Genomic DNA, 26,991 nt, shown 5'->3' on the forward strand with positions numbered 1-26,991 from the left:
CCCTTCGTCAGGATGGGCTGCGGGAGGCGATGGCGCCCTGCTTTGTAGAGGATAGTTGTCATGCATTGCTGCTCGCCCCCCCCCCCCCCCCCCCCCAGCAGACCCGGGTGCTTTCTGTGCATCCACTGTTTGAAGGTTCCAGGATGGCACATGTGACCGCTGAGGTCACGCGGGTCACGTTTCCCCGGCTGACTCCTGTCTCTAACCTCTGTCTGCCTCGCCTCCGTCTGTCCCTTCCTCGACATCTCTTCTTCTCTCCTTTCACACACGCCCGACTGCATAAAGGAGATAAAACTTAAGGACGTACATCTCGAAACCGTCAACGTACGTCTCAATTTACACGGTGATTCAGGTTTATTAATGAATTACTACTTACGCTAACCCGTGGAACAGATAGTTTTCCTTGAGCGGTCTGGATGCTGAAAGCTAATCCTCTGTCGTCGTCAGTGAATTAGATGATGTTTGATACCTGACCCCTGTCAGTAGATCCCTTTCATCCAGCCAAATGCCTTTCTTTGGATCAAAACATTGTTTTTATATGTTTGGACTGCATTCTGGGGGGGGACGAGGCATCCATGACGCGTATGGAGAGACAATTTGTTGCGTAAGATGAGAGGTACCACACCGTCCTCTGAAATGAGTGATGGGCTGTCGGGCCAGATGTGGTCAGAGCTCAAACCTTCCTGCAGACATCAGCTGTAGTCACAGTCCTAATCAATTAGCTGCCGCGAATATTCAGCAGCACTTTGCATCTCTTTACATAAATCCATCTCAGCAGCTCCCCTCCCAGAGCATCTGTAAAATAAGACGTAAGACTCTGGAACCAATTATGAAGCATTTGCATCGCAGACGACCGTCTCGCTAACGGCACCAAGCGGTCTGCCTCCCGAAGCAGAGACGGCACCAGCAGTCCTCATGTCTTTATGTCAATCACAAGACAGTTGAGTGGTGATAGTAGCATTAATGCTATGCTCATTAAAACAAACATACACTGCACGCCATTCACTGAGGTGGCGGGAGGCCTCTGTGTGTGTCGTCTATCTAATATCAGCCACAACCGATTCCCCCTATTCCCCTTTTGCATGAATCCGTCCAAGCTCACTTCACATAGCAAATAAACAATGGCCGCATGTCAGGGAGAAGCCACTTAGTCCAGGGCTCAGTCTGACATCACCACCTAGCTGATCCTTATCTGAGGGGAGGATTGTTTTCTTCACCATCTGGAAAAAAAAGGCTGTTTTGACGTAAATATTGGTTGCTATTATCTAATAATTATTCATAATAACAAATACATTTGGTAGTTAGCGAAATTTTAACAAAAAAGCTGTTCAACTGAAACATTTGAGTGCTTGTAAAAAAAAAAAAAAAAAAAAAAAGTTATAGCATGTGTCCCGGAAATAAAAGAAAACGAGGCAGAGTAGAAGATTGCCTGCACCCTTTTTCTCCTATATTATTGGAGCAGCCCATCTGCCCAAGTTTAGTGATAAGAAATGTGACCTTGATCATAAAGCTGCCCTGCGGCAGAGATTGGCCTGAGATCATTGGCCATTTAAGTCAATACCCTTCAGATATGATGCATCGGTTGGATCTTCAGAAGCGGCCTGACAGATTGTCACAGTGATTAAACACCAATAATTGTCTGTACTGGCGTGACTAACATTGCCCCCACTCACGCAGGACCCCTTTCTCATCCCCTCCCAGTGGGTCAGACAGCTGAGATGTGACGCATTGACCTCTATCAAATATTCTCCGTATCGGCGTCGAGGCTTCGGGTCAACTCGATGGGCTGGCTGGAGAGATTGGGCTTATCGGAGAGGCCGGCGGTTACAGCGGGGTCGCGCCGGGCATCTCACACAGCCGGTGAACCGCTGCTGATCATGCTGGTGTGACACTGCGAGGCTATCTCCGATTCAGGGGGACGCCAGAGAAAATAAATAGCTCATGTAAATTGCCAAAGGTGAAAAATGAGTGCTAGTCATATAAAATAGCTCATTGACAAGCAGATGTCGGTACAGATGTCGGTACAGAAAGGCGCGATGCACAACAGCTTAGATTGATTTCTGAGGAACTTATTGGGGGTCATTATTTTGCAAACAACCTTGGACGTTCTAAATGAAATTGTTAATCCTTGGTGATCTGCGGCATTCTTACAACTGGGACGTTAGCTTGTGTCTTTATGAACGCCGCGCTGACTGCACCTTTCGCGGTTTCTGCTCTGTAGGCGTGTTGTCAGGAGTCAGGCTTTTATTGTGAAAGGTTAGATGTGTCCCCTGCTGCATTTCTCAGTCCCGCTTTGCAGCAGAGCACTCACCGACATTAACAGTTGGCAGTTAGTTTACAGATTTACACATTGGGGTATTTGTGTTGATTTCGTTGGCGTTGAAAGGTTGCAGGTTGGAAGGAAACACCTGGGGGACTAATTTAATCGATGCGTGTCTGAAACCTTCACAATCCTGCCAGACACATAAAACCTAAGCCTGTGTTCAACGAGACCCAGATTCCCCCCATGAGCGAACGTCATGGCTAAGCAGAAAGAAGGAATAAATTCTTGATCCTATTGAGCTTGAGCAGAGTGACTCCGGACTCACGACACACACACACACACACATCAGGGGTTCAGCAGAGAATCGTAACCCACAAACCCTGCGTTCTTGAGGGGTTCCACTCATCTGCGGGTTCGTGATGAAATAATTTCGCTTAATATCAAGGCAGGTTTGAAGGGAAATGAGGATCCCTCCTCAAAGGAGACAAATCCTTACACGAGAAAAACATTCAAAATGTTTTCTGGCTTCACTGCACACAACACTGCCCACTCGCACAGGCGGAGGACTTTGCGTCGAAAAAGCAAAAGATACATTTGCAAACACTGAGTGGAGGAGGACAGAATATGAAACAGACACAACGGCAAATAAAAAGAAATCAGGAAAACGTTTTTCAGATGCAGAAAATACAGTGATTTTCAGAAGCTCGAGTAAAGAAAGATGCTGTGACACAGAATGCAATCGACATAGAAGAAATTCACTGCTGATGAGATGCAGTAAACATTTTGATCCAACAAAGAGTATCGGAATTTGAAAGCAGGAGGGGAAGGAGAAGGAGAGTGGCCCTGCGTATAAATATAAACTATTTTTGCATTCCAGGAACAACCACAAAAGAAAAGAACACATTGACACAAAGCTATGAGTGCGTGCCCATTCCATCCAAAGTCCAGCATGCACAGATGTGCACTCGGGGTTCAGTACATACGGCCGAACCAGAGGAGTGACAGCGAAAGCAAGTGTATAATTGCGGACAAAGATGAAGCGTTCCACGAGCAGGGTGATAAAGTGCATATTAAATTAGCCTTAGCTCAATCGATCGCTGCACTGCCGCAGCAATGGACGCGGCCCATATCAGACAGATTCAATTATACTCATATAATCAGCTTCAATTCCTGACGGAGCTCGGCTCGGACAGGAGTGGAAAGGGATGCAGGAGGGAGCCACTCATTTGCATAGACTGTGAGCAATATTGCTGCTTATAAGTCCCGCGGCATGAAAATGAAAAATCTTTATTGGATTCAAAATATGATTACAAAACAATAGAAGCAACACTCCCATCGTCACAATTTCTTCCTCGGTTTGTGTCCTTCCTTCTTCCTTCCTCTCTCCTACACCCCTTTGCTTTCCATCACGTCCCGCTGAGCCATTCATCCGTTCACTTCCCCTCCCCGTATCCTTCCTTTCTGAGCCCATTTCCTCTCTCATTACTAATTCATTCGTCATATTTATTGAAGGGGCTCACTCTGAGAAGGGGGGGGGGGGATCAATGTCTTATTTACACATTTAGACAGTCAATGGACTCAGCTGCGATTAAATGGCCTATAAAACCTCCACCAATACCGCCTTCAATCTGCCGTCAGGAGCACTTGCCCCGTGATGATATCCATCTCTAAGCAAGGAAAAAGGGCATCGGCCCAATATGTGCAACAAGGGAGCATTTTATGAGCCACTTACTTCACCAACATTGTAAATTGTGAATATTGGATTCATCTGAGAAAACATACAATGAGACTGACTCGTTTGTAAATACACATTTTTATATTTGTTGCCAATAAGGTGGAATAGTGTACATTCTATTAAGACTTACGGTTATTAATAATGAATACATTAAGGGCAGTATAATTAATGAGGGATAAATCATTGTGAAGAGCTCTGTGTTGGGACATCAGATGTCCCCTGATGGTGGTCCATCCTTTGTATTTGTCAAACAACATTTGACTTTTTCCATTAGGAGAGCTAATCACCTATTTATAATTTTAAACCCTGCAGAGGCCCTTATTTATCATTTCATGAGGCATCGCATTCAAACACGCATTCACAAAAAAGTGTTGCACTTTGATGTTTCTGTTGTAAAATTAAAATATGCTAAATAACTTTTGTTATTTTTGCCCTTAACGGGATGTTTTCTCCGCCTAGTTAATTGTTTGGCTCCTGCAGCAACTGTATAACGAAACGGCTGACAGATGATTGAACGTCTGCCGTGACTGATTACGGTTAATATGCTGTGATTCAGTGTCACTTTTACATCGTGCATTTTGCATGTGGCACAAAACACACGACCCGAGACTGCAAACGCTCTGTCATACACATCAGTCCAACTATTTGTAAAGAGCTCATGTAGCTGGCCAGATGAAAGGAGGATTTCTATACGGGCTTCTCGGCGATGAGCAATATGTTTGTTGGAGTTTTACCGACAACAAAGAAAAAATTCACTATGTTTCTTTTTTTTACCTGCGTTGCAGTCCTTTGCGTCATGGTTCAATCTTTGAATTTGAAATAATAGAAAGACCACTGGAAGCTACTGCGTGTATCACGTCTATGTTTTTTTCCCCCCTTTTTCTCATCCTCTCTCTTGGCTCCGCAATAGAATTCAATTACTCCCATATAATCACTTCTCATCCCCAAGGCCTGACGGTTTCCCTGGTCCGACAGGAAAAAGCCTAATTACTCTCTGACCTTGACTCTCTCCTTCCTCCTGAACATCCAGATCTTTTCTCTCACATCTCCTCAATGCGCAAACGCCTGCTCAGACGTGTGAACCTGACAGCACGCCAGCATGTTTGTATGTTTGGCAAGGGCACGATAACCGACACATGCACATGGCGTCTCTGCCGAGCCTCGCCGTACACGCTTTTAACTTTAGGTCTTAATTTCCTTCAATTTCATACCGCAGTTATAGATGCTCTTATAGTAATTCAAGTCTTTCATGGTCTCAAGATAAGAGGCTCATTCTTTTTTTCTTTCATTAAAGGAGACCGGGCGCTTAACCTTGTTGCCGTCTCCAGCTCCTCTGCTAGAACGTGATGGAGGATAATGTATGAGTCGAGGAAGAATTCACACAGCGCTGTCACTGCAGTCATGCCTCCTTCTCCCCTTAATCTTCTTTTGCGTGTCAAATTAAATGTAGAGAGCATAACAAATGGGTGATTAGTTGTAGAAAGGAAGACACCTTTCTTCATGGTGTGCCTGTTTGGCATTAAGGATGTTCTGAAAGGGGAATATATCTCCGTGTTTTGTTTTAGTAAATCAGTGAACCAGAAGACAGATGGATCACGACGCAGGTTTCCTTTGAACTTCTGAGCCGTCCGTAACACAAAAAGCAAGATTGAGAAATTTTTTGAATATTTTTAACACTGTGTGACGGGTTTGATGTGCCGAATTTCTTCACGCTTGACGTCTCATTATCTCACTTGAATTATTGGAAAAAGCTGTAAATTACCCTAAAAGCTGATTGTTCTCTCATTAGTCGCATTCTCACCAGCATTTAAATGCACAGACATGCACGCCGAGCAGGAAGCAAAGGAAGTTACCGTGCAAAGGTGGACAAGTGACCCCCTTCACCGACCAACGTGCTGTGAAGATCACTGCACAGCTGCACGCGGCTCAATCCATCTACGCATACTAAGCGTGCGTTCTCCTCTGTCACCAGCGAGGACATCGAAGACCCTCGCGCTCGTTCTTTGGAGACCTCGGAGCGATACGCATCAGCTGCACCGCGCGGCGGTCTCTCATTTCATGGGTCGACACCTGTAGCGCGACCCTCGCTCGCAGCGTCCGACCTCCTGGCCGGCTCCGCTGACTGGCCCCACGAGGTCTTAACTTTCTTTGTTTTGATGAGAGTCATTGTGGTCGGCTTCAAATCCTCTGCCGGTTTTCTTACCTTTGAGTGGATGTTTTCTCAGGGGCTGCGCGGTAATTCAAAGTCCCGCCTGAGTGCTCGCAGTAAGGAGCACGGAGTGATTGATGGTGATGACTTAATTCACTCCGCTGATTCAAGGCCGGGTAATTATTTTCCCTTCCTTATTTCACCTAAAGGGGCTATTTATGAGTCTGAGAGCATTTTCCTCTCAAAGGCTCTGCGTCGTGGTGCAGGCGTAGCCTCGGGGAAACACCGTTAGCAGTGTCAGCACTTTCGCCGTAGTTTGTACAGTTCGCCACAATAACTCAAACACTCCGCGTCCGGAGCTCGGACAGGCAAACAAAATGCTTCCAACATCCAATCTTGCACTTTTAATTCTCCGGCTGTTGAGTTTTGCGCTTTTTATTAAAGAAATTCTGTTGAAAGTGAATGAAAAGCACTTGGCAGTATGAGCGCCGTTGCCTCGATGCAACATGTCCTACAGACACACACTTCTGTTTGACAATTTCGTGCGGGGTGATTGAAGGCAAAACCAAAAGCCTTCTGACTCAGAGGAGACCCAGTCTGGTGAACCCGCATCAACATCTCCACAGGGGGCAGAGGAGCCGCTTGTTCTTCTCATCTCGCTTCAAGCGTTTTGCTTCAAGTTGTGTAAACTTGGTTCCCTGCACGTTTTGCATAATTTCGCAAACAGCTTCGTTCAACTGATTAAAGAAGTTACTGAGCACACTTGATGCTTGATGGTGATGCTACAGCCAAAGTGCCCTTTACAGAGCGACCACGGATACTTTTTGCAAATATTTCTCCCACTATAGTTTGATGTGAACGTCCCGCGTGAAAATTGCAGTATTCGATGTCCTAAAAAAACATCTGCTCTGGATGCAATAAACAAGCACACCAGCTGAGACCAGCTGATGTTTACATTCTGGAACAAAACTGTCTGGTCTCCGGAGTCCCAAACAAACCTGCACGAAAAACCCTGTTTACCTTTAAATGTCCTCACATGCATTTGGAGAGAAACACAATATCCTTCAACAAATGTTCTGTTCCTTCCCCTCAGCACCGAACTCCTCTAATTAGGTCTCTAGGAGTGACCGGCTGACCCCCCCCCAGCCCTACACACAAACACACAAACACACATTCAAATTCCCACTCACCGTCTTGGCAGCTGACCACTGTATTAAATAGCAACACGCCCGCAATGTCAAACTCACCCAACTCCTTTCTATGCACATATTTACCTTCAATAACACATATTGGAGATCCTGAGGCCTAAAAGCTGCTGGACACTCTGAGTTGGCTCTTACTTGACAGACACGTCCACCAAATAATTTGCATCACTGTCAAATGTCTTCATGTGCACACAACATAAAAAGAACAATGGATCAGTTTTTATTAGTCAGGAGCAAGTAAACCAAAGAGATTTGAGCTCCTCAGCAGAAAACGGAGAATTATGGAAATAAATAAGAAATTACAGACTGTATGTCTAATTGGATTTCGACTGCAGTTGCAAATCTTTTGTCCCCGGCCATCATTGACATCTGTGTATTACACATAATACACAGGCACAAGTACATAACAACAAAGTACCAATCCACTGGATTCAGTCTCATGTGTGTACCATTGTTGTTGCACAATGTTGTTGTACAAAACAATTAGAAACAACGAGTCCAGCAATAAAATAATAGACCTGTTTCCTCTGTGGATTTGTCAAGGTAGCGTAGATAACCCCCCCCCCCCCTGCACACCATCTGGTTATTTATAGATTGCTTTCCCTATAAAGCTTAGATGTTGTGTAATTATATCTCAGCATGTATATAATGATTAATTATCATATTCAAGCCATTTCGAAAAAGTGTCTGAAGTTAATAATAACAATGAGCTCACAGCCTTCCTCATGCTCTTCCTCTAAACAACCTGCTATGTGATAATTAAGTGTGTGTGAGCATGTGTGCCGTTAAGACATTATTTCAGGAGCGGGACTATACATCACCGCACTGAGAGACATTCACAGCCGCCTCCGAGAGCTCGCCAGTTGCCGTCGTCTGATTTACAGCACGTATGAAAGCTTATTCCACCGACTTCCGCCCCGCGACGCACCATCTGCGGCGCTGATCGATCCGCCCTTTGTGACTCCGTAAGCCGCCTGCCCCGACGCTAATAGAGGAGGTATAAAGTTACTTTGTGACCTCAATAAAACCGTCACGCTGATCTTTCGCTCCTGAATCCTGCGGCCCAACGGAAGCGGCGACATGAAACCAAAACGCCCGACCTTGAGAGTGAGAATCAATCCGGGGCCCCCAGAGCCAGTACCGTCCCCCGGGGAGCCAATAGAGACAGCAGAGGGGCCCCACAGGGACCCCACACGGGCCCCACATGGGACCGAGCAGGACATTTGTTCAGCAACACAATAACAAAGTAAAGACTCAATGGAAAAACTATTTTTCTTTCTGCAAGGTTAAGATGGAACACGATGAAGTGAGCATGTGTTTTGCTTTTCAAATTCAGGGCTATTCAAATAAATATCTTGATGGTGCCGGGAACCGAGGCTGTAACAGAACTTAATCCATCAAATTAGCATTTTAAACTCCAAATGAAGGCGTTTTTGCTTTTCTCTTTTTGGATTAATCTCTTTTAGAGCGCTGTGCAGGAGATAAAAGTAAACGGTACATCAAATTAACGTCACTTTAGATGAGTCTGAGCCGCCACGTCGCGTCGCTTCAGCATCACATGCTCTCTTGTTCCCCTTTCTCCCGTGGTTCAGTGAAGCACAGGGAGACGCTACGTCTCTCGCTTGAGAGGAGTTCTCATTGCTAATTGGTGGGGCAAAATGTAATTTTAGCTGTGGCTTCAATCTGTTTTTATTGTAGTTTTATGTTTTACATTATTGCTGCCGGTCAGTGTCATTACACCTGCAGGGATGACATGTTTTTTGTAAGCAATCTTATGAAAGTAGTCAGTTTCCACTTATAGTGATTTGTAAAAATACAACTACACTAACAGAAACTTACTCAATTAGGTTTAAGCAACCAGAGAACTGTGTCAAGAACACATCAATCCTTTTGTTTCACATGGGGAACAACAGATCTGTTGTCGTTGGAAACGTCATTCCTGCAACACTGCACTGGAAAACCACCTGAGCATTTTCCCAAATAATCCAAGCATCTTGTGGATGATGAAGTCACTGCAGCAAAAGGGACTCGAATAGAAACACTGTGAAAAAAACAGAGTGTGGAAAAACTAACGAGAGCTCTGGTTTGAGGCGACACGCACACAAAGAGTGACTCAGAGAGGAACACAGACGTGTTAAATGGTCCCAGCAGGGTGCCATCGGCAGCAGTCTCCCAAACTACATATTAATGTTATCAGCTTTTTCAGTTCTCCGTGCAGTGAATGGGAAAGGGACAAAAATAAGCAACTCAAAGATGTCATCACATGGACCAAATTTTTGGCTTGATGGACACTATTGTCCTTGTTCAATGAGCAATAGAAATCGCGGAGCTAAAATTAAAAATCAATTATGGATGATAGATGACAAAAGAAGAATGGATGATCGGGTCGGGATAAAATCACATTGAGTTTCCTCATAAGAACGAAAGTGGGTTGACAGAACAAATACTTTCATATCTTGAATTATACTGGCAAGATTGAATTCATATTTAAAAAAAAATCATATTTAATAGTGCACATCAACATGTTGGAATTAAGATTTAGTACATAGATGCCAAATCGATGTCATTGTGGATGTACACCACCCACTGACGAATGATATGCACTATTTAACAAAGGCAACTATGCACGTGGAGAGTTCTTTTTGCACGTATGTGTTTTTGCAGAGCTTAAATTTCACCGTTCAGAGGGAGAACATTTGGGGAACTGCAATTTGCACCGTGGCCAATTTCCTGAACTCTGTGACAGGTTAAAGGTGCTAAATTGATTGAAGAATATCCTTGAAACTGCCGTCAACAGCTAACAATGCTAACAACACAAGCGGGGCTAACGTCAGGCGCCAATGCGTCTGCTCGTTCTCGTTCCTCTATAAGTGGACAGTTTGTGGCGGTGTGTTTGTGGCGCCGTATATGTGCGTGTTTGTGAGTGACCGGTTGAGTTCCCGCAGCATATAAGTGCAAGACTTTGTCACAGGAACTTGTCGGCATTCATCAGGATCACATGTCCTCACTTGCATTTCTTCTCCCCCCTCCTCTTGATATGGCGGTTAAGCTCTGCAGATACTGTCTCTTCCACTCACATTTGAGAGAGAGCAAGGGTGAGCAAATACACCCACACACACACACACACACACACACACACACACACAGACACACTTACCTCCTTCAATCCTTCCTTCACTCACTCCATCACTGGACCAGGTGCTCCTCGAGTCTCTCAGTAAGTTGCATCAGGAATAATACAAATATCTGTCTAATAAATTGAATAATTATCAGTTGGTAATGTTGATATACGAAGCCTGTTGAGCTGTGGTGACTCAGCAAGTCATGACTAAATGAGTTTTTCTCTCGTCCATCCTTCTAGTCAAGATTGTTTTCGATGTGAGTTTACCAACCATAGTTCCAATGATGATGTCACTTCTTACCGAATGCCTGGAGACTGAGATTTAAATATTAGATACCATAAAGTCAATGGTTGGTCTGACGCTAACGTTAGCATTGTTGCCTAGCAACTGAACAGTCAAACATACATTGGGTCACCATCACGCGTCACTGAATGGATCAGCCGGCAAGTTGTGGCCTTCAGGTTGGAGTGAATTGCCTCTCGTTGGAAAAAGTCGCTCTGAGAGGACAATTACATTGCAGGGCCTCCACTCGAAGACGGCAAAAAAAAATGCAGGGCAGTGACCCTGACAGGATTTTAAATGGGGAACGCACAGAATATTAAAGAACGTTTAAAGAAGCAGGTAGAGGTGACCGTGGGAGCTTCTGTGCGTCATGAAGAGGACACAAGCGCTGTGTTTTGTGCTCGTGGCTCCTCTGAAAAGGCACCGGCGGGGAACTGCTTCCTGTTAGCCGGAGTGGGAGACAGACGTGTCTGGGCCCGAGGCGCCGCCGCTGCCATTTCAGAGCGAAGTGGACTACAATGGAAACACACATCAGTGGGCTGGTATGGCTCCTGGGTACCACTGCAGCTCCTCAAAGTTGCACACACAGCTTCGCTTTAGCTATTCTCTCTTTTCTATTCCCCCCTCTCTGTCTCTTTCAATATCCTTCCCGGGCTCGTCTTTTCTCAGCAATCCTTTATGTAAATGTGTATTTTTCACTCTCATTTTACTCTCACATTCACTTTCCGTCTCCTGCATGTGCGACACGCGGCGGTGCCGGAGACAGAATCCCAACGGTGGCCGCGTCTCTCTTATAACCGTTGATTTTTTTCTCAATATATGAACAGCACTTCTCTGTGCTCTGTTTTTTTTGGCATTCATTCACAGTTTGCCATCCTGCAGGAAAAGGCCCTGCAAACTCAGTCAGTTTTGGTGGGAAAATGAGGGATCATTTGCATACATTTGCATCATATTAACACATCAAACCTCTTGACTTGAAAGTGGATACTCTGATTAGGAATACCACCAAATTACTGTACGTCTGCTTCCTCTTCTCGTCTCCCCCTTTCTATCTCTGTAGCTCACTCTCGTTATTTTCACCACGGAGTATTGTTCCTGTACAGTTCACATCCTGTGTGTGCGCTTGTATGTATTCTCACCTCATTATAGAGGATTTTGCTGGAGTATCCTTGCACATTTCCTGCGAAACTTCCCACAACGACGTCTCTGTCGCTGGTTTTTGTCTCATGACGCATGAGCTCCTGACTCTGCACGTGGGTTTCCTCATCGCACGGGCCCAGCGGTCACACGGGTTCCTTCTTCATATGGTGATAACAAGCTCACCTACAAATGCGCATGACCGAATTCATGATACGCCTCGAAAGAACGGTCTGACTGTCGGAAAATAAATGTGCTTCCATATCTCAGTTCACCGATTTGAATTTATATAATAAAATCGTGCCGACTGCCGGTCGCTGCAAAAGCGTTGCAGGATGAAGAATCATCTCTTCTACATCTGCTTTCACCTTGTTGAAACCCGTGGGAAATACCCCTGTTGCGTTAATACTGGACAGGGTGCAGTAGCTCTGCAGGTTGCAAAAGGCATCTAGACATAATGCTGTTTAAAGACAAAAACTTTATCTTCAGTTTTAAATACTTACTCTTATACCCAAAATAGATATAAAACTAAAAAAACAGCCCAGCAACTTTACATGTGTTTTTTAAACTTCTGTCTTCACCAACAACTCAGTTAGGTTAAGGCAACAAAACTAAAAAGTAATGTTCTGAAATAGATTGTCGGTTAGAATAATCTCTCCGCTTTTTTTGTTTATTTCCTGGCTGTTCAGTTGAGTCACTGAGAGATTACCACGAGTTAATCATCATTATTATGGTCAGGGTTGCTTAGTAACTGAAAAGAGCAAATTTGATACACAAGACTTTCTTGAAACGACCAAAAGTGAGACTCATGATCCTGACTTCGATGAAATCATGGAATCTAAAATAGTAACACCACCATGATCAAAACACTAAAACACATTTCTTTTCTTTGGCAATATTCTAAAACATCCGTCCAAAAGCCTGCGTTTGGCAAAGGGATGACGTACTTACAGCTTTTAACAATTATCCTGTTGCTCTCTGTCGAACTCTTACAACGTGTGTTAAGTGGTACATAACGCACTCAAACTACTAAATATTTTCATGAAGGCTTTGACGGATTCATTTTCCAAATGAGCATATTTACAGCCGTATTTTTAGAGGTTATCGAGCTTTCGTTCACACGCTGTGTGTTTGCATTTTGGCGAAGAGCCTTAATTGGATGCTCCGTTCTGTTTACCAGACTGAGTGAGCTAATGCAATTGCACAATTAAACTTGTTGAATCTCGCTAATTAAAACCAACAAAGACGTCAATACAAATCATCCGGAAGTCGAGAAGTTGCAGAGCTTGGGATGTGGCATTGCTAAGCCGGATTGCAAAATTCCCAATCACACGCTAATTAGGTATAAACACTAAAGCAAGATCAGTTTAGGAGTTGCGTTTATCCACCCGACGAAGACGAGTCAGTGCTCACTCTCCCTTCAGCTCAGGGTTTCATCAAGACTCCACTGATTGTCTTTGGCCTCCTTCATCGGCTTGTTGCTGACTGTGTCCCGCTTTGATCAGTTAGTTGGGTTTAATGAGAGCTATTCCAGTCGCTAGGACACCAGGAAAAATAATGCCAAATGATTGAAGGAAAACACGAGGATGATCGCCGATTCCATTGACTTCCCCTTAGATTACAGCCTGATTGAGCTGCCAAGAGATCATTAAGCTTTCATTGTGTGCTAATTAAAATCGGCACAACGTGACATACCGACGTTTGGCTTCTATCGCTCAAATTCTCAACTTGATATCACTGAAGGGGGTACACCAGAAATAAGCCTTCCCGTTGCCCGTCCCCTGGCTTGTATTTGTGTGTCCCCCTCTTTGGCCCCCTCCCAGCTGCTGCTTTCCATTCCCAGGCCCGCTGAGTGATTCTCTCTGCGTCTCGGAGGACTCACTTACCGAAAGCGGAGTCTACAAGCCACGATATGCGGCCTCTTATCTTTTTAATTTCCTCCCACCTCGAAGAGCGTGCCGCGGCATCGGCCTGGTTTATTACTGCCAGAGAGACACCAGCCGAACTCCCACCGCCGGGCCGTTAATAACGCGCAGATGGCGGCGAGGGTTGAGAGAGACAGACGAAGGAGAAAGGGACGGAACGAGACAACAAAAAAAAAGATGCCATTCCTTTTTAATCGCAACCAGATGTTATTCTGAATGTAGATGACTTGCAGTGTCCCTTTCTGTAATGAAAATGTAGAATGGTGATTACAGGGACACACACACACACACACACACACACACACGTGCACGCACACGGTATGTTCACCTCAGCGCTTGACACTCCGCATCCCGGAGGCTTCTTCCCGTCCAGTTAAATCACTGCTGTCAGAAACACTAACGTAAAGAACGCCGTGACCCCTGAATTTATTCGGCGACTGTCCCACTCACCGATGGGACGCCGCCGCTCTCGTAGGGGTGACGGGAAGTCACTTGTGTGTGGATGCATGTGTCCTTGCTAATGCCCAGAGAGATTTCAGCACCTTGGAGAGCGACATTTACTGCGACTCCTATTTAATTTTTAGGTTAATTAATGGTTTAGTTAGAAGTTTTATTTACCACATGTTTATATAAGATGGTGAATCATTTTTCAGATAAATACATACATTTAAACGTGTACAATTTTGTTGCTCGATCTTTATTCTAATGAATACATTTGGGTTAACCCAAAATTGGGTTATATTTAGTTAACAATAAGACGAAAAACCTTTTGAAAACATAATTTCCATGTACCTCCATCATTTTCTTGTCTAGTTAGTTGTAAAAGTGACACATTATGGAACACTTTATAGGCTACACTATTTAGTGTATTCCAATAGTAATACGGCACATGCAGACTTTCTTTAGCTGCCGTTTCGTTGTAAGTATGGCTGTTAATCTTCTTGTTTACTTGCAGCTTAGATGTGTGTTTTTGCTGCTATGTTTTCAATTTCATGCATGCTTCTTGTTAATTGGCTTGCCAGTGTGTGTGTGTGTGTGTGTGTGTGTGTGTGTGTGTGTATGGGGCAGGGGGGGGTGGGGAGTGTGTGTGTGTGTGTGGGGGGGGGGTAATCTTGTGTTTTCCTTCCAGAAGCCACTCTTTGCATCTGTGAGGCGTCAATCTGGTGCCGTTGGTCTGTGGATGAAATCTCTGGATGACCCGCGAGTCCCGAGAGACGGGGGGAGGCGGGATTTACGCTTTCGCGCATTTTCTACAACAACACTTTTTTAAAAGCCAATCCAGCTTTATGTAACTATCGCTATGGAATGTTTTATTTCTGGAGTAATACAATTTATTTGTGATTACTTTTCATTCGGCAGAAGTCTCCATCCCTCTGGTAGGAGGAGACTCTGAAGAGCCACCGGATGATTAAAATATGAGGAAGATTGTCTTTTTAATGCTTTTCACTTGAAGCCTTTGCTGAAAGCTTTCCCTCCCGATATCAGATTGTAAGAAGGAAGACGAAATAAAGAATATTTCAGATATTTATAATTACTATCCTTAATATTCTTCAGATACCATTAAGCTATTCAATTCTCCGTCTGTCTGAGAGGCGATGGTGAAGCGTCTGGGCCAACATCTCAAAAACTGTGCCATGTGTGTGTGTGTGTGTGTGTTTCTGCCCTCCAGAGAGAGTGTCCGTGTCAGACCGAGGTCTGATTGGCGGCGGGTTTGCAGGCATCTCTTCCAAACCCCCCCGTACCTGCACCTGGCAGGTGGAACGGCCTCTCAGCAGAGGCAGATGAGACGGGCTTAGCTAGCCCCTGATGCTAACTAGACTGAGTCACACCGGCAGGAGGGAAAATATAATAAACAGCCCTGAAATCAAACCCACCTTGAGGCAGGATGAATAAACGACGGCCAGTAAGAAGAGGAGGATCTTAATCCCGCAGGGCTTCGTGTCTGCGAAGGAAATCTACACTTTCATGAATATCTCACAAGGCACTCAGTATTAAAGTGAAGGGACAAACTCATGTGGGCAAATAGTGAAGGGCATACAGTATATTTGGATAGACAATATTTGACTTAATACATTCATTACACTAAAACCATCATGGTTTCGTCCTTTTGGGGGGAAATCTGGTAAAAATTAGGTCATTAATCAAATTCATCTCGTCAAGTACTTTTATAACTGATTGCCTCGTTCTCTTGAAGATATCATGTGAGCACACTGACTAATTCACTGGTTAGCTGAGCACCAATGATTGAACGGCTGATTATTTTGCCTGCAGCAGTGGGCACTGGTGTGTGTGTGTGTGTGTGTGTGTGTGTGTGTGCATGGACACCACATGACTCACGTTGAGTCCCTTTTCTCTCTCTGCGTCGGCCCCCCGGCGGGCCGACAAACACAATCGTCGCACAACGACCGCTAAACGGCGCTCGGGGGGGTGGGTGGGCTTGGCGGCGGTTTTACAACACGGCCACCATCGGCGCTTCATGCTTGAGTTGTGACTCTTTGAAGAAAATCGTTGTGCAGCGAGGATCAAGTTTCATCTCGCGAGTAAAAATGATGAATTCTGTGTCAAATAATGCCACAAAGCGGCTCATTTTAACGCCGTTAAATGGCCGGATTGATCACGCTTTTACAACGCGATCTGTCTCCATTTAGTGTGAACACAAATTAAATCTGATTAAGCATTGATCTTGTGCCCGGGGTGAAATGTGTCACTCTCTCGTGAATGAGGATTAATTCCTGTGTAACAGCTTGTCAACTGAAGCACAAAGTATCCTCCTTTCAGTTTTCATCTGTCACATGTTGATTTACGGCATTTACTTTGCACAGAAAGTTACTGCCACCACATAAAGTCCATCTATTGATGCAATGCTCTCTCTCTCTCTCTCTCTCTCTCGTTGTCATGGCAACGGAGGCTCCTGCTCCTCCTCCGCCTACACTTCGGCCAGTGCTTCCTGCTTTCCGCCTCTCGATATCCTGCCTCTTAACCTGCTTCCTGTCCTCTCCGTTAACCATCTTGTATCCAATAAACTCGAGACAGATGGAAGTGGGTTTCTCTCTCGGTGCAGAAAAGCAGCCGGCTTCCAACACGTTTATGATGCCTCGAAAGTCACGGAGGAGGTAGATTGCTGCGGGGAAAGTCCGACCGCGTCGACTGACTGTGTCAAAGTGCGAGTGGATTTCATAGCAGCTTCATCCCAACGTTTTAACATTTTAGGCTTCAATGATTCGTTCTTAAGTGGAGGCGTGTTTAAGGAGAACCTCTGAACTGCGTTTGTCAATTCCGTTTTTTTCTGTGAAGGTACAAAGAGAAACAGACAAAACATGCAAACCAACCGCACATCACACACGTGCCGTCCACACTCGTGCATTCCTAGGGATCCATACTCGCACCCGACAGGAGGCAAAACAGGCCTTTTCCAAAAAAATAGGTCGGGCGGAAGTCCTGCGGTGAGATTTCGGGAAAAAGTTGTTCTGGGACTTAATTAGTAAAGGGCCCCAAAATTGAACAGGATAAGAACCCACGAGCTCTACTCTCAAATCTGGGACAACTCTCACACACACACACACACACACACACACACACACACACACAAACATACACACACTAGATGGCACTTGGATACATTGTCACACACACAGCCGGAATAAGTCTTTCCATACGGTATATAAAGTAAATGAAGAGGTAGGGGTAGGTCAGAATATACATATAATTATATATGTAAATATATATATATATATATATATATATATATATATATATTAATTATAGACTCTAGCCCCCCCCGCGACCCTGTATGCAGGATAAGCGGTTTGAAGATGGATGGATGGATATTATAATTCCATGAAAACTTCAGGATAGCATGGCAATAGTAAAAGAGGAAGAAGTTGTATCTATATTAGTGGATAAACTATGACTTTTGATTGAAATCTATTGTAACTGTAACTCTAACAAAACATGAATAAAAAATAAATATTTAAAAAACAACAGTGGTTGATGCTTAAAAGGCACATAGACGGGGTAGAAACCCCCTTAAGTCTCCAACAAAGTCCCATCCCGGCAATATAAAAGGGAGCCAGATCTTCTTAGAAAGAAGAAAACAAAGAACGAAATTCGGACGTAGAAAAGGTTACTCTTCCCGTTACGGTCGACACCAAAGCAGCAGATCCGTCACTTACTTGCAGTGCTTGTGAGGCCCGCTGAGCGTCTCGATGACGAAGCATTCGCCCCCGTTCAGGCAGTAGGCCAGGTCCTTCTCATGGCACGGTTTGAAGTGCTCCGAGTGCAGCGGAGGGACAGTCGGAGACGCTGCGGGACAAACAAAGAAACTCTCGTTAGTCTTAATCAAGTCTTTAAAGACGCCTTTGCTTCATCGTCACGAACGCGGCGATCATTCATCTCGCTGTCTTCCAGCAGCCTAATACTCCTTTATTGTCTCTCTAATTCAGCGAATAAATCGTCATATCTTTTTAAATTGCAGCGAGATCCAGTGTCCCGCCGCCTCGTGACACGCCGCGCGCTGAGGATGAAAACAACACACCGCCGTTTGTCTAGACCCCACAATGTCACAAGCAAAAGACGGATGGAGAACAGGTAAATAATCAGTTGGGGCTGTGATTAATACTCTGTGGCCACAGAGAGCTGAGCTTCTCCCAGCGATTCATCACGACCTGCGCGGCTGACTCCGGTGGTAAAGGACGATCTTATTACTGAAATTAACAAGTGGAGCGCCAGAAAACATGGAAATTATAAAGCGTTCTGGTGTTGAAAACAGTCAGAGCCGTGGCGCCCAGGCGCTTGTTTTTCGGGAGGTGGCCGGGGACCATTTGAGAAAAGAAGAAAGATAAATGGAAATGTAGAGATTGAGTTCCCTGGCTGTCATCCATCAGCTGAGTTCTGAAAGCATCAGATGCAATTGGTGGGGACGTGGGGAGAAATCCGATCCATCCGAACCCTCCGATGATGTTCCAATTAAAACCAGACCAGACTGCTGACGGATCCTTTTGTGCTTACAGATGAAAAATGAGTCCGCTCAGGGCCCTCATTAGCCGATCCTCGGCTTTGTTTTTTGTTTTTTTTCTCTGAAACGAAAGGGATGAGCAGCGATAAGCCAGAACTTTATGCTCCAGTGATTAAAAATCTGTTGTACTCACAGGACGCTGCTATTACCACTCGCTGGCTGATTGCTGTATCGGGTTGTCCTCTAATGGAGCGTGAAAGATACATCCAAATGAACTGGAGATTTCTCAATCAGAGAGATGATGAGAGATTAATAAAAAGTACTGTTTTGAGGTGATGGGTGAGTGAAGAGAGGCGAGTTATTTCAGTGTGTCCTCAGATCCCTTAATCAGCATTGTGTGTGCGTGTGTGTGTGGTGGGTTCTGAGATGCTAGGTGCTGATGGGGCCCCGGGGATCCTAACCAACCCTTGGTAATTGGCTGTGAGGGGATTTGTTCCCTCAGTCAGGTCAGGCATTAAGTACCCAGACTTGTTTTTATTAGATGAGGATGTGAATAGGTTGGACGTGGTCACTAGAGGGTCTTGATCAAAGTTGTAGCGTATAAACTTTTGAGTTGGGAAAAACTTCTGAATTCATTAAAAAGTACAACCAGGGCTGGACAGGCCACCGGACCACCAGACACTTTAAGCATTTGGGGAGCTGAATCTAATAATATAATATGTTATCTTTATTCACTGTAACCATCTTGACGGCATCTCATGATAAAGCAACGTTAAAAAGGTTTTTTATTAATGGGGTCCACTGTTACTTCATTACCACGGTTGTCGTCAGTCAGCCATGGGCCGCTTGTTAAATTAACAGCTTTTCTACACAGTGTGTGGGTTATGGGTGTCGGGTGATAAATTACATTACACTACATGTCATACAGCTGCCGCTTTCATCCAAAGCGACTTACATTGCATTTTTAACCCGTGGGTTTTGCTTTTTTGCCCAGGGAGCAATTAGGCGTCAGGTGTCCTGCTCAGGGACACTTTGATGGCACATGGAGCAGCCGGGGTTCGAACCCGGCGCACCCTCCGTACTCCATGCGCCCCCCGTCGCCCAATGACCAATGATCTGATGAGGTCTGCGCGTCATTCTGCCCCCTGCGGACATTTCTACCCTCATTCTGGCGTTGGAATCCTTGTTGCCAGCTTTGTGCATTCTGCGTACAGCGTAACTGACACTACATGGGAATTACAAAGTCAGCTTAGCATGACAAAACTACAACATGAAAAATCAACCGACGCTTAAAAGGAACCTTTTAAAACCTTTACTTTGCTGTTCACATGTTTTCACAAGGACACAATGGGATTAAAGTCAATTTGAGCGATTGCATTGTCTTCCTGAGAGCGGCTGCCAACTGGAAAGAGCACAATGAATAACTAAAGGAGTGTAGCAGGGAACTCATTATATTACAATGCCATGTTGTGCGTTGTGACGTGCTACATTTGCCACACGTTCTGCACACAAACACAAGCCAGAATTACGAAGCACTGCTGCGTCTTTCCTCCTCGCTCGGCAACACTGGTGTTTTTTCCGGGGAGGGGGGTGTGTGTGGGGGGCTTCATGTAGGGGTTGGGCCACGCTGTGGCTGGTGCTTTTCCAACGTTAAGAGCCACTCAGCAATTTCTGTTGTTGGGACATTGAGTTAAATTTGATTAAAGTTGATGGATTGCTACAATTTACTTGAAGTGGATTTGAGATAAAAGTAGAGCTAGATTTACAATCCTTTCTAAAGACCATTGTAAACAACCCAAATCAAGATTACATAAAATGTACTTGTACAGTGGCCGAATCTTATGACTGAAAACATATGCAACTGATTAAGACAAAGACAAAAAGAGAAGCTCATGGTACCTTACAGCAACACTTTGGTTGTCTTTGTCTGTTTAGTCACAACGCTTTGGACAGGCTCTATTGAAATCTAATCGGTCCTTTATTGTTTCCACTTGAATTAGCTTGTTAAGAGTCCTTAACCCTATTGCTCCTGTACGTTCTACAATCGGTGCAACACTTGCAATACTTTCTCGACTGGACCTCCACTTTTTGCTGAACAGTCTTTTCCTTTTCTTCCCTTGATTTTCGCTTTTCATCACCACGCCTGCTCTCCTCGCACTTAGCAGGTCTCCTCTTAGTAACCAACGTCCGGTGGGCCGAGAGGGGAAAAGCTATTGGCGCACGCAACAACGTCAGCAGGAACGCTTTGGTTGGCGCTTCCTTCTCGAAGTGGGCTGCGAACCGGTCGTGAACCTCTCACCTTGGCCTCTCAAACCCTTCTGCCTCTACGGCAGCACTGTGGGGCCAAACCACCCAATTCCACTCGCCAAAGCGAGTGAGAGCGACTTGCTTTACTCGCATTTGGCGGGTGGGCGGGTGCTAATGTCGAGCCGCGCAAGCGCCGTTCGTCATCCTCTGCCTTTTTTGGTCCGACGCGGTTGTCACCTGTCAGCTCAGACGCTCCACGCGCTCAAAGAGTTGTCTCATTCTAACGGTTGACCAACAGGAAAAAAAAGAATGTTTTTACTGTTTGCTGAAAACATCACTGCGGGTTGGAAAACACCGCTCACGGCAGGCAGGCGTCAATCACTGAGGAAGAGACCGTCCAATTTACTGTAGGCCTACTGTGCAGAGAGAAAGAGGCAGAAGCAGCGAGGATCAATAAACCATCGGCTGCTGGATAACACAACACCGTCAATATCTGTTTTCCTTCTTTCATCTCGCTGCTTACTCGAGGAAAATGACGAAGGAATAAAGAATCGCCTGATTTTTTTCCCCTTTGTGGCAACGCGCCGCCTGGTTGTGGTGGAGAAAAGGAAGCAGCAATTTATGTACCACTTGATAATTTGGTAATTAAAAAAAAAGAAAAAAGAAGCCTGAGTCCTTTCCGAACTTCCAACAGCAACACTAAAGAACTCACGAGTCTTTCAAGGAGCGGAGGATGCCGAGGGGATCACCACTGAGATGAATCCAATCACTTGTGAGGACGGCGGATGCAGGATTCATGATTTAACTATTGTTCTCCGCTTTGTGAATGGAGACGAGCACGGGGGACACGCGGAGAAGTTTGAGCATTTACAAAATTCAAATTGGGAGACCGGACAAAGCAACTGGCTCCTACAACAATACACATTTAAAAGTGCCAGCTGATAATATACTTTTTCCATGCACATATTTGCACTATGAAATGTGCTTTGAGTAAAGCAGGATATGGTATCAGACAGGACTAAATCAGAGGACACACTGTGTGACGATGGGATCTTATACACATCTGATAGTCAAGGCAAACACAAAGCTTATTCGTGTTCCGGCCTGTGGCTTTTGGTGACACAATTTCTGCATCTGTGTAATGATTACATGAATTGCATTCGCAGTCGTGAACCCAAGTGCCCGCTTCAGTGAATGTTAATGCGCGGTTGAATGCTAATGAAGCATCGGCGGCTGCTGGTGCAGGTTGTACGGGGTAATAGTCGCGCGGTGATGCTGTCTGCGGGCGTTTAAGAGGTTCGAGCCCAATGGCCCGCGATACCGTAATGAGGTCGCGGGTACGGCAGCGCCGCCGTGGCGGGATCCGACCCCTCAATGCATCCCTGTGCTCAAATCCCTGGTTTCCCTCAAACTGTATTTGCTTTTAACAATCTTCCACTGATAACTGCTCACCCCGTGTCATTAGTGTGCGACTCCTTCTGAAGACACGTCCCTGCGTGGAGGTTTGAATACATGTGTCTCATGTCGCAGGGAGCCGCGGGTTTGTGTGCCAATGGGGTCGGGGGGGTATCTGGTAGGCAAATACTTTATCTTACTCAAATATTTCCATTTCAAATAATCCAGGAGGAGACCCCTGCGGAATACGTATGAATGATGTGAAGTACTTCCCCATCATCTCTTGACACGCAGTTATTTGCCTATGATAGATTTTGGAATCCGATTGTTTAAAGTGGAAACACAGAGTTTGCATTAATAACATTATGGGCTAATATTATATTCCTCAGTTCTATTCCCAAATATTATTGAACAGAAGGAACTTATAGTCAGTGATAGTGGACAGCGTTCTTCAGAGGGTGCTTTTTATGGTGTGCTACAGCCTTTAACCTGTGAACCATATAAAAACATTTCCTTGTCCTTTTTCATTATCAAACGAATGAAAGTTTCAAATAGGCTTCAAGGAATCTGAAGAATGTTGAGGTTATAGCTTGAAAAGAACATCTGGAAACGTGATTTTTTTAACGTGATATTCTAAATGAATACTGTGCTTCTTCCCTTCCTCAATGCCCAACATTAGTCTAAACCAATACATTGATGTTTTCGAGGGGGCTGGGGCGTGACAACCCGCGGGCCGGCCTGTAATGGCGTCCTTCACGGGTTGACATTTCCCCGGAGTGACAGATCGACAGGCAGCTGGAGAGCCGGCCAGCCAGCCACGCTAACAGATATTGAAGGTCTCAGGCGGGCTACTCCTAACCTACCCTGGTATTGATTGGCCTTGCGAGCAGGAATAAAGACCCAGAGGCGCGGGGACAAGAGAACAAAGGACACCGGCAGATAGAGGACATGGCATTTTCATGTGCAGAAAAAAAGCGTATTAGTGGTTTCCAGTGGGAGGTGTTTGAGATGTCCGTGGTGGTGCAGAGGGGTAGCAGATCCCCACCTGGGATAAATGTCTAACCAACTATAACATGCATAGCGTCTTCGTGGTCATTGGAAATCTTGAATGGTCCTAATGGACTAAAACATTGAAGCCAGTCGGTTGGTCACTGTTATTTTAGTGTGTTTCAGGACAAGTGGAAGTGAGGCATCAGTTGGTTCTTTTCCTGGAACATGTTTATTTGAAAGGAATAGTTCCCATCTATTTCCCTCCAGTAATCATGAACATTAGGTACATTCTACTGGATGTCTTATACTGCGGGTCATTCTGAGGACATACAGGGATGTCTAAGTGAAGTTACCGCATTCATACAAGTAGGCGTCCTCGTTCTTCAAATTATAGGCATCTAAAATTGGATTTTTTTTGTTGTTGCGAAAATTGGAATGCAACTTGCTTCAGAGGTGAACACATCTCACAGAGCCAGCCCAACCTGAGTTTGACCTCGGGAAAATTCAGGGATGTTGCAACCACCGTGCAGCAAGACGGTACTGCTGTAAAACGGCTCGTAGAAAGAAATTACACTTATTATTCCCGTTCCTTGTTAGCATCCTTTAATAGCCAGATTCCGGTTACGATGATGCGACTAAACGACTCATTTGCAAATTCATTGGTGTTTCTTGAAAGTCATTGGAAACAACCGATGGAGACGATGCAAGAGGTGCCGCTGCTTCCTCACGCTGGAAAGGTACGAAACGTCACAACGGTGCCGGATGTTTTCTGCCCACGTCCGCTCTAGATGCTCATTACCGCTACAATGCGCCGCTGTCCTATTTACCAGCTTCAGCACTCCAGAGAGGTAATCATTTTTTAGCATTTGCTGCTTGAATTGGTTCTGTGCCGAGACTGTATACCCTGCAACTTAAGTACCTCTGCTGTCCGTGAGGATTATTTGTATGTGCTGAAAGCATCACGTGATCCAGTGGCCAATCATTTAATGTAAAATGAAGTCAAGTAAAGTAAAGCCAAGTTAAAAAAAAGTAAGACCGGGGCATTATACTGACTGTCAACAATCATGTGTATCCTCAATGAGCCACGAAGTCCAGTAAAAACTAAAATACAGTAAGCGTGTCTCTGTAGATAATGTAGAGCACTCTGTAATGTAGAGATTTCAAACAACAAGACACGTTTGAATCAAACATTAAACTTCACAGGAGGGAAGAGCTCGGTGGGGAGCCCTCGAAATGCCAAACGATTCTGGGACAGTTACATCTTCTCTCCTTTCATGGAGGATGATGCTGTGTTTCCTCGGTGAGCACAGTTAGGAAAGCAAACCCTGAAGCGGCTTCTCGGAGCATTTAAAGAATCTTACATGCTTTTGCTGTGGCTGCCAGTCGGATACTTCTGGGTCAGTTCACTCAGTTTGGAGCCTCTCTAATCCAAACAGCGGTTACTGAACACACCCGAGGCACCCTGAGCAAACAATCCCCCAGTAAATTAGACTTCTGTCTTCGCCAGTCTGCGGCCCACCACTACAACAAGAGGGTCACTAGCAATTTCCTTTTTGTAACGAAAGGTCTTCACTCCATTCATTCTCAAGAGAAACGAGACCTAGACTACTACTAAATATTGTTAGATGCAACTCGTTCATTAGAATACGATCAGCTGTACAGAAGAAACCCAACCAGACAGTGAAGAGGAATTAGAAACAGCGACACGAATCACTGAAATACAATTTGGTCTCTCCAAGGGGAACGCAAGACTCCAGTTTGAGGGCAGTTTGCAGTTTATTCCATTTACGAGAGACAAAGTAGAGGCATTGTAGTTTCATAGCACGGGAAACCAGTGCTGCTTACATCGGAGTGTACACAGGGGACGTTAGTGGAATGCATACGATTGCACTAGGTGGTTTCTCTTTGTCTTAACGTAAAAAGCTGCTGCTGATGGTGCCAGCGGGACCAGAACAAGCTCAAAACTGTGGAGATGACAGTGGACTGATTTGAAAGGCAGGAAAAACGAGGGCCCTGCTTGACATAAAACCTTCATCAGATCTAAATACCAAATCCCGACCCCCCAACCTAACCCCGAGCTCATCGTAACCTTTTAAACCAAGTCTTAACCTTCAAACGGACCTTTGAAGTGCCATCCAAAATGTCCTTACATTCAACCTCCCTCCCACAAACACTCGACACGCCCACCTGTGACTCAGAATTCATCCTATTTCTTGAGTTAAAATTCCCCACATGGCTCCTACAGCCTCACTCAGAGAAGCGTAGTTGTTGTTTTTTTGGAGGCCCTGTTGTAGCTGCAGCGTCACGCACATGGTGGCTGAGGTGAGGGTATCATTACCGCGCAGCATGATCCAATAAAGATAAAAGCACACCTCTCTCCCTCACCCACACTGCTATACAGCTGTCCAATAAATACCCACCGAATCACCTCAGTTAGATGCCAAGGTTCTTCTGAGAGAAGAACAAGGGGTCCTAAAATGACTACCTGCAGTTAGGTGTTTAATGAAAACTGCCACATCACTTCACAACAACACAACAAGCAGCAAGGCCGGTCTCATGGTGGAAAGTCGTGTGTTTGTGACTATTTCATTTACTGCCGTGAGACTGGGACGGTCTAATGTGAGAGCTGGATACCAAAGTCAGACCCTCCATCGTCCCACTGGTAGTACACACACTTTCCTACCAGTCAAGTGTGGACATTACATTACATTACATGTCATTTAGCTGACGCTTTTATCCAAAGCGACGTACAATAAGTGCATTCAACCATAGGGTACAAACTCAGGAGAACAAGAAACAAGAAAGTGCAATTTCCTCAAATAAGCGAATTTACAATTTGCTATAGATGAGTGACGTCACAAGTACAATTTAAGTGCTGCAATTTGTTAGTCTTTAGTCGAGGTAGAGTCTGAGGAGGTGTGTCTTTAGTTTGCGGCGGAAGATGTGAAGGCTCTCTGCGGTCCTGATGTCTTCAGAGAGCGCGTTCCACCATTTCGGCGCAAGGACAGCGAAGAGTCGAGACCTAGTCGAGTGTTTTGCTCTCAGTGAGGGAGGGACGAGTAGTTTTGCAGATGCAGAGCGGAGAGTGCGGGTTGGGATGTAGGGTTTGACCATGTCCTGGATGTAAGCTGGACCCGATCCATTCACAGCATGGTACGTGAGCACCAGTGTTTTGAACTGGATGCGGGCGGCCACCGGTAGCCAGTGAAGAGAGCGGAGGAGTGGAGTAGTGTGGGAGAATTTCGGAAGGTTGAAGACCAGTCGAGCTGCTGCATTCTGAATGAGCTGCAGAGGTTGAATGGCGGTGGCAGGGAGACCTGCCAGGAGGGAGTTGCAGTAGTCCAGGCGGGAGATGACAAGAGCCTGAATCAGTACCTGCGCTGCCTTCTGAGTGAGAAGGGGACGTATTCTCCTGATGTTGTAGAGCGTGTATCTACAGGATCGCGTTGTCGCAGTGATGTTGGGAGTCAGGGAGAGTTGGTTGTCGAGTGTGACGCCGAGGTTCTTAGCAGTCGAAGTGGGCGTTAGCACAGAGTTTCCAAAGTTGACTGTCAGGTCCTGGGTAAGCGAATCTTTTCCGGGAAAGA

At 45.3% G+C, this 26,991-nt stretch overlaps 1 protein-coding gene across 1 annotated transcript in view; it reads right to left on the reverse strand.

The window, feature by feature from the left end:
• Positions 1–26,991, reverse strand: part of LOC120820640 (pro-neuregulin-3, membrane-bound isoform) — a 222,154-nt gene that overhangs the window by 64,039 nt on the left and 131,124 nt on the right. Inside the window, exon 2 of the mRNA XM_040178627.2 lies at positions 17,991–18,120. Within this exon, the coding sequence (XP_040034561.2) occupies positions 17,991–18,120 (130 nt within the window). The remainder of the gene's footprint in view (positions 1–17,990; positions 18,121–26,991) is intronic.

Source organism: Gasterosteus aculeatus, chromosome 6 (assembly GCF_964276395.1).
Source record: "Gasterosteus aculeatus chromosome 6, fGasAcu3.hap1.1, whole genome shotgun sequence".
NCBI lineage: Eukaryota > Metazoa > Chordata > Actinopteri > Perciformes > Gasterosteidae > Gasterosteus > Gasterosteus aculeatus.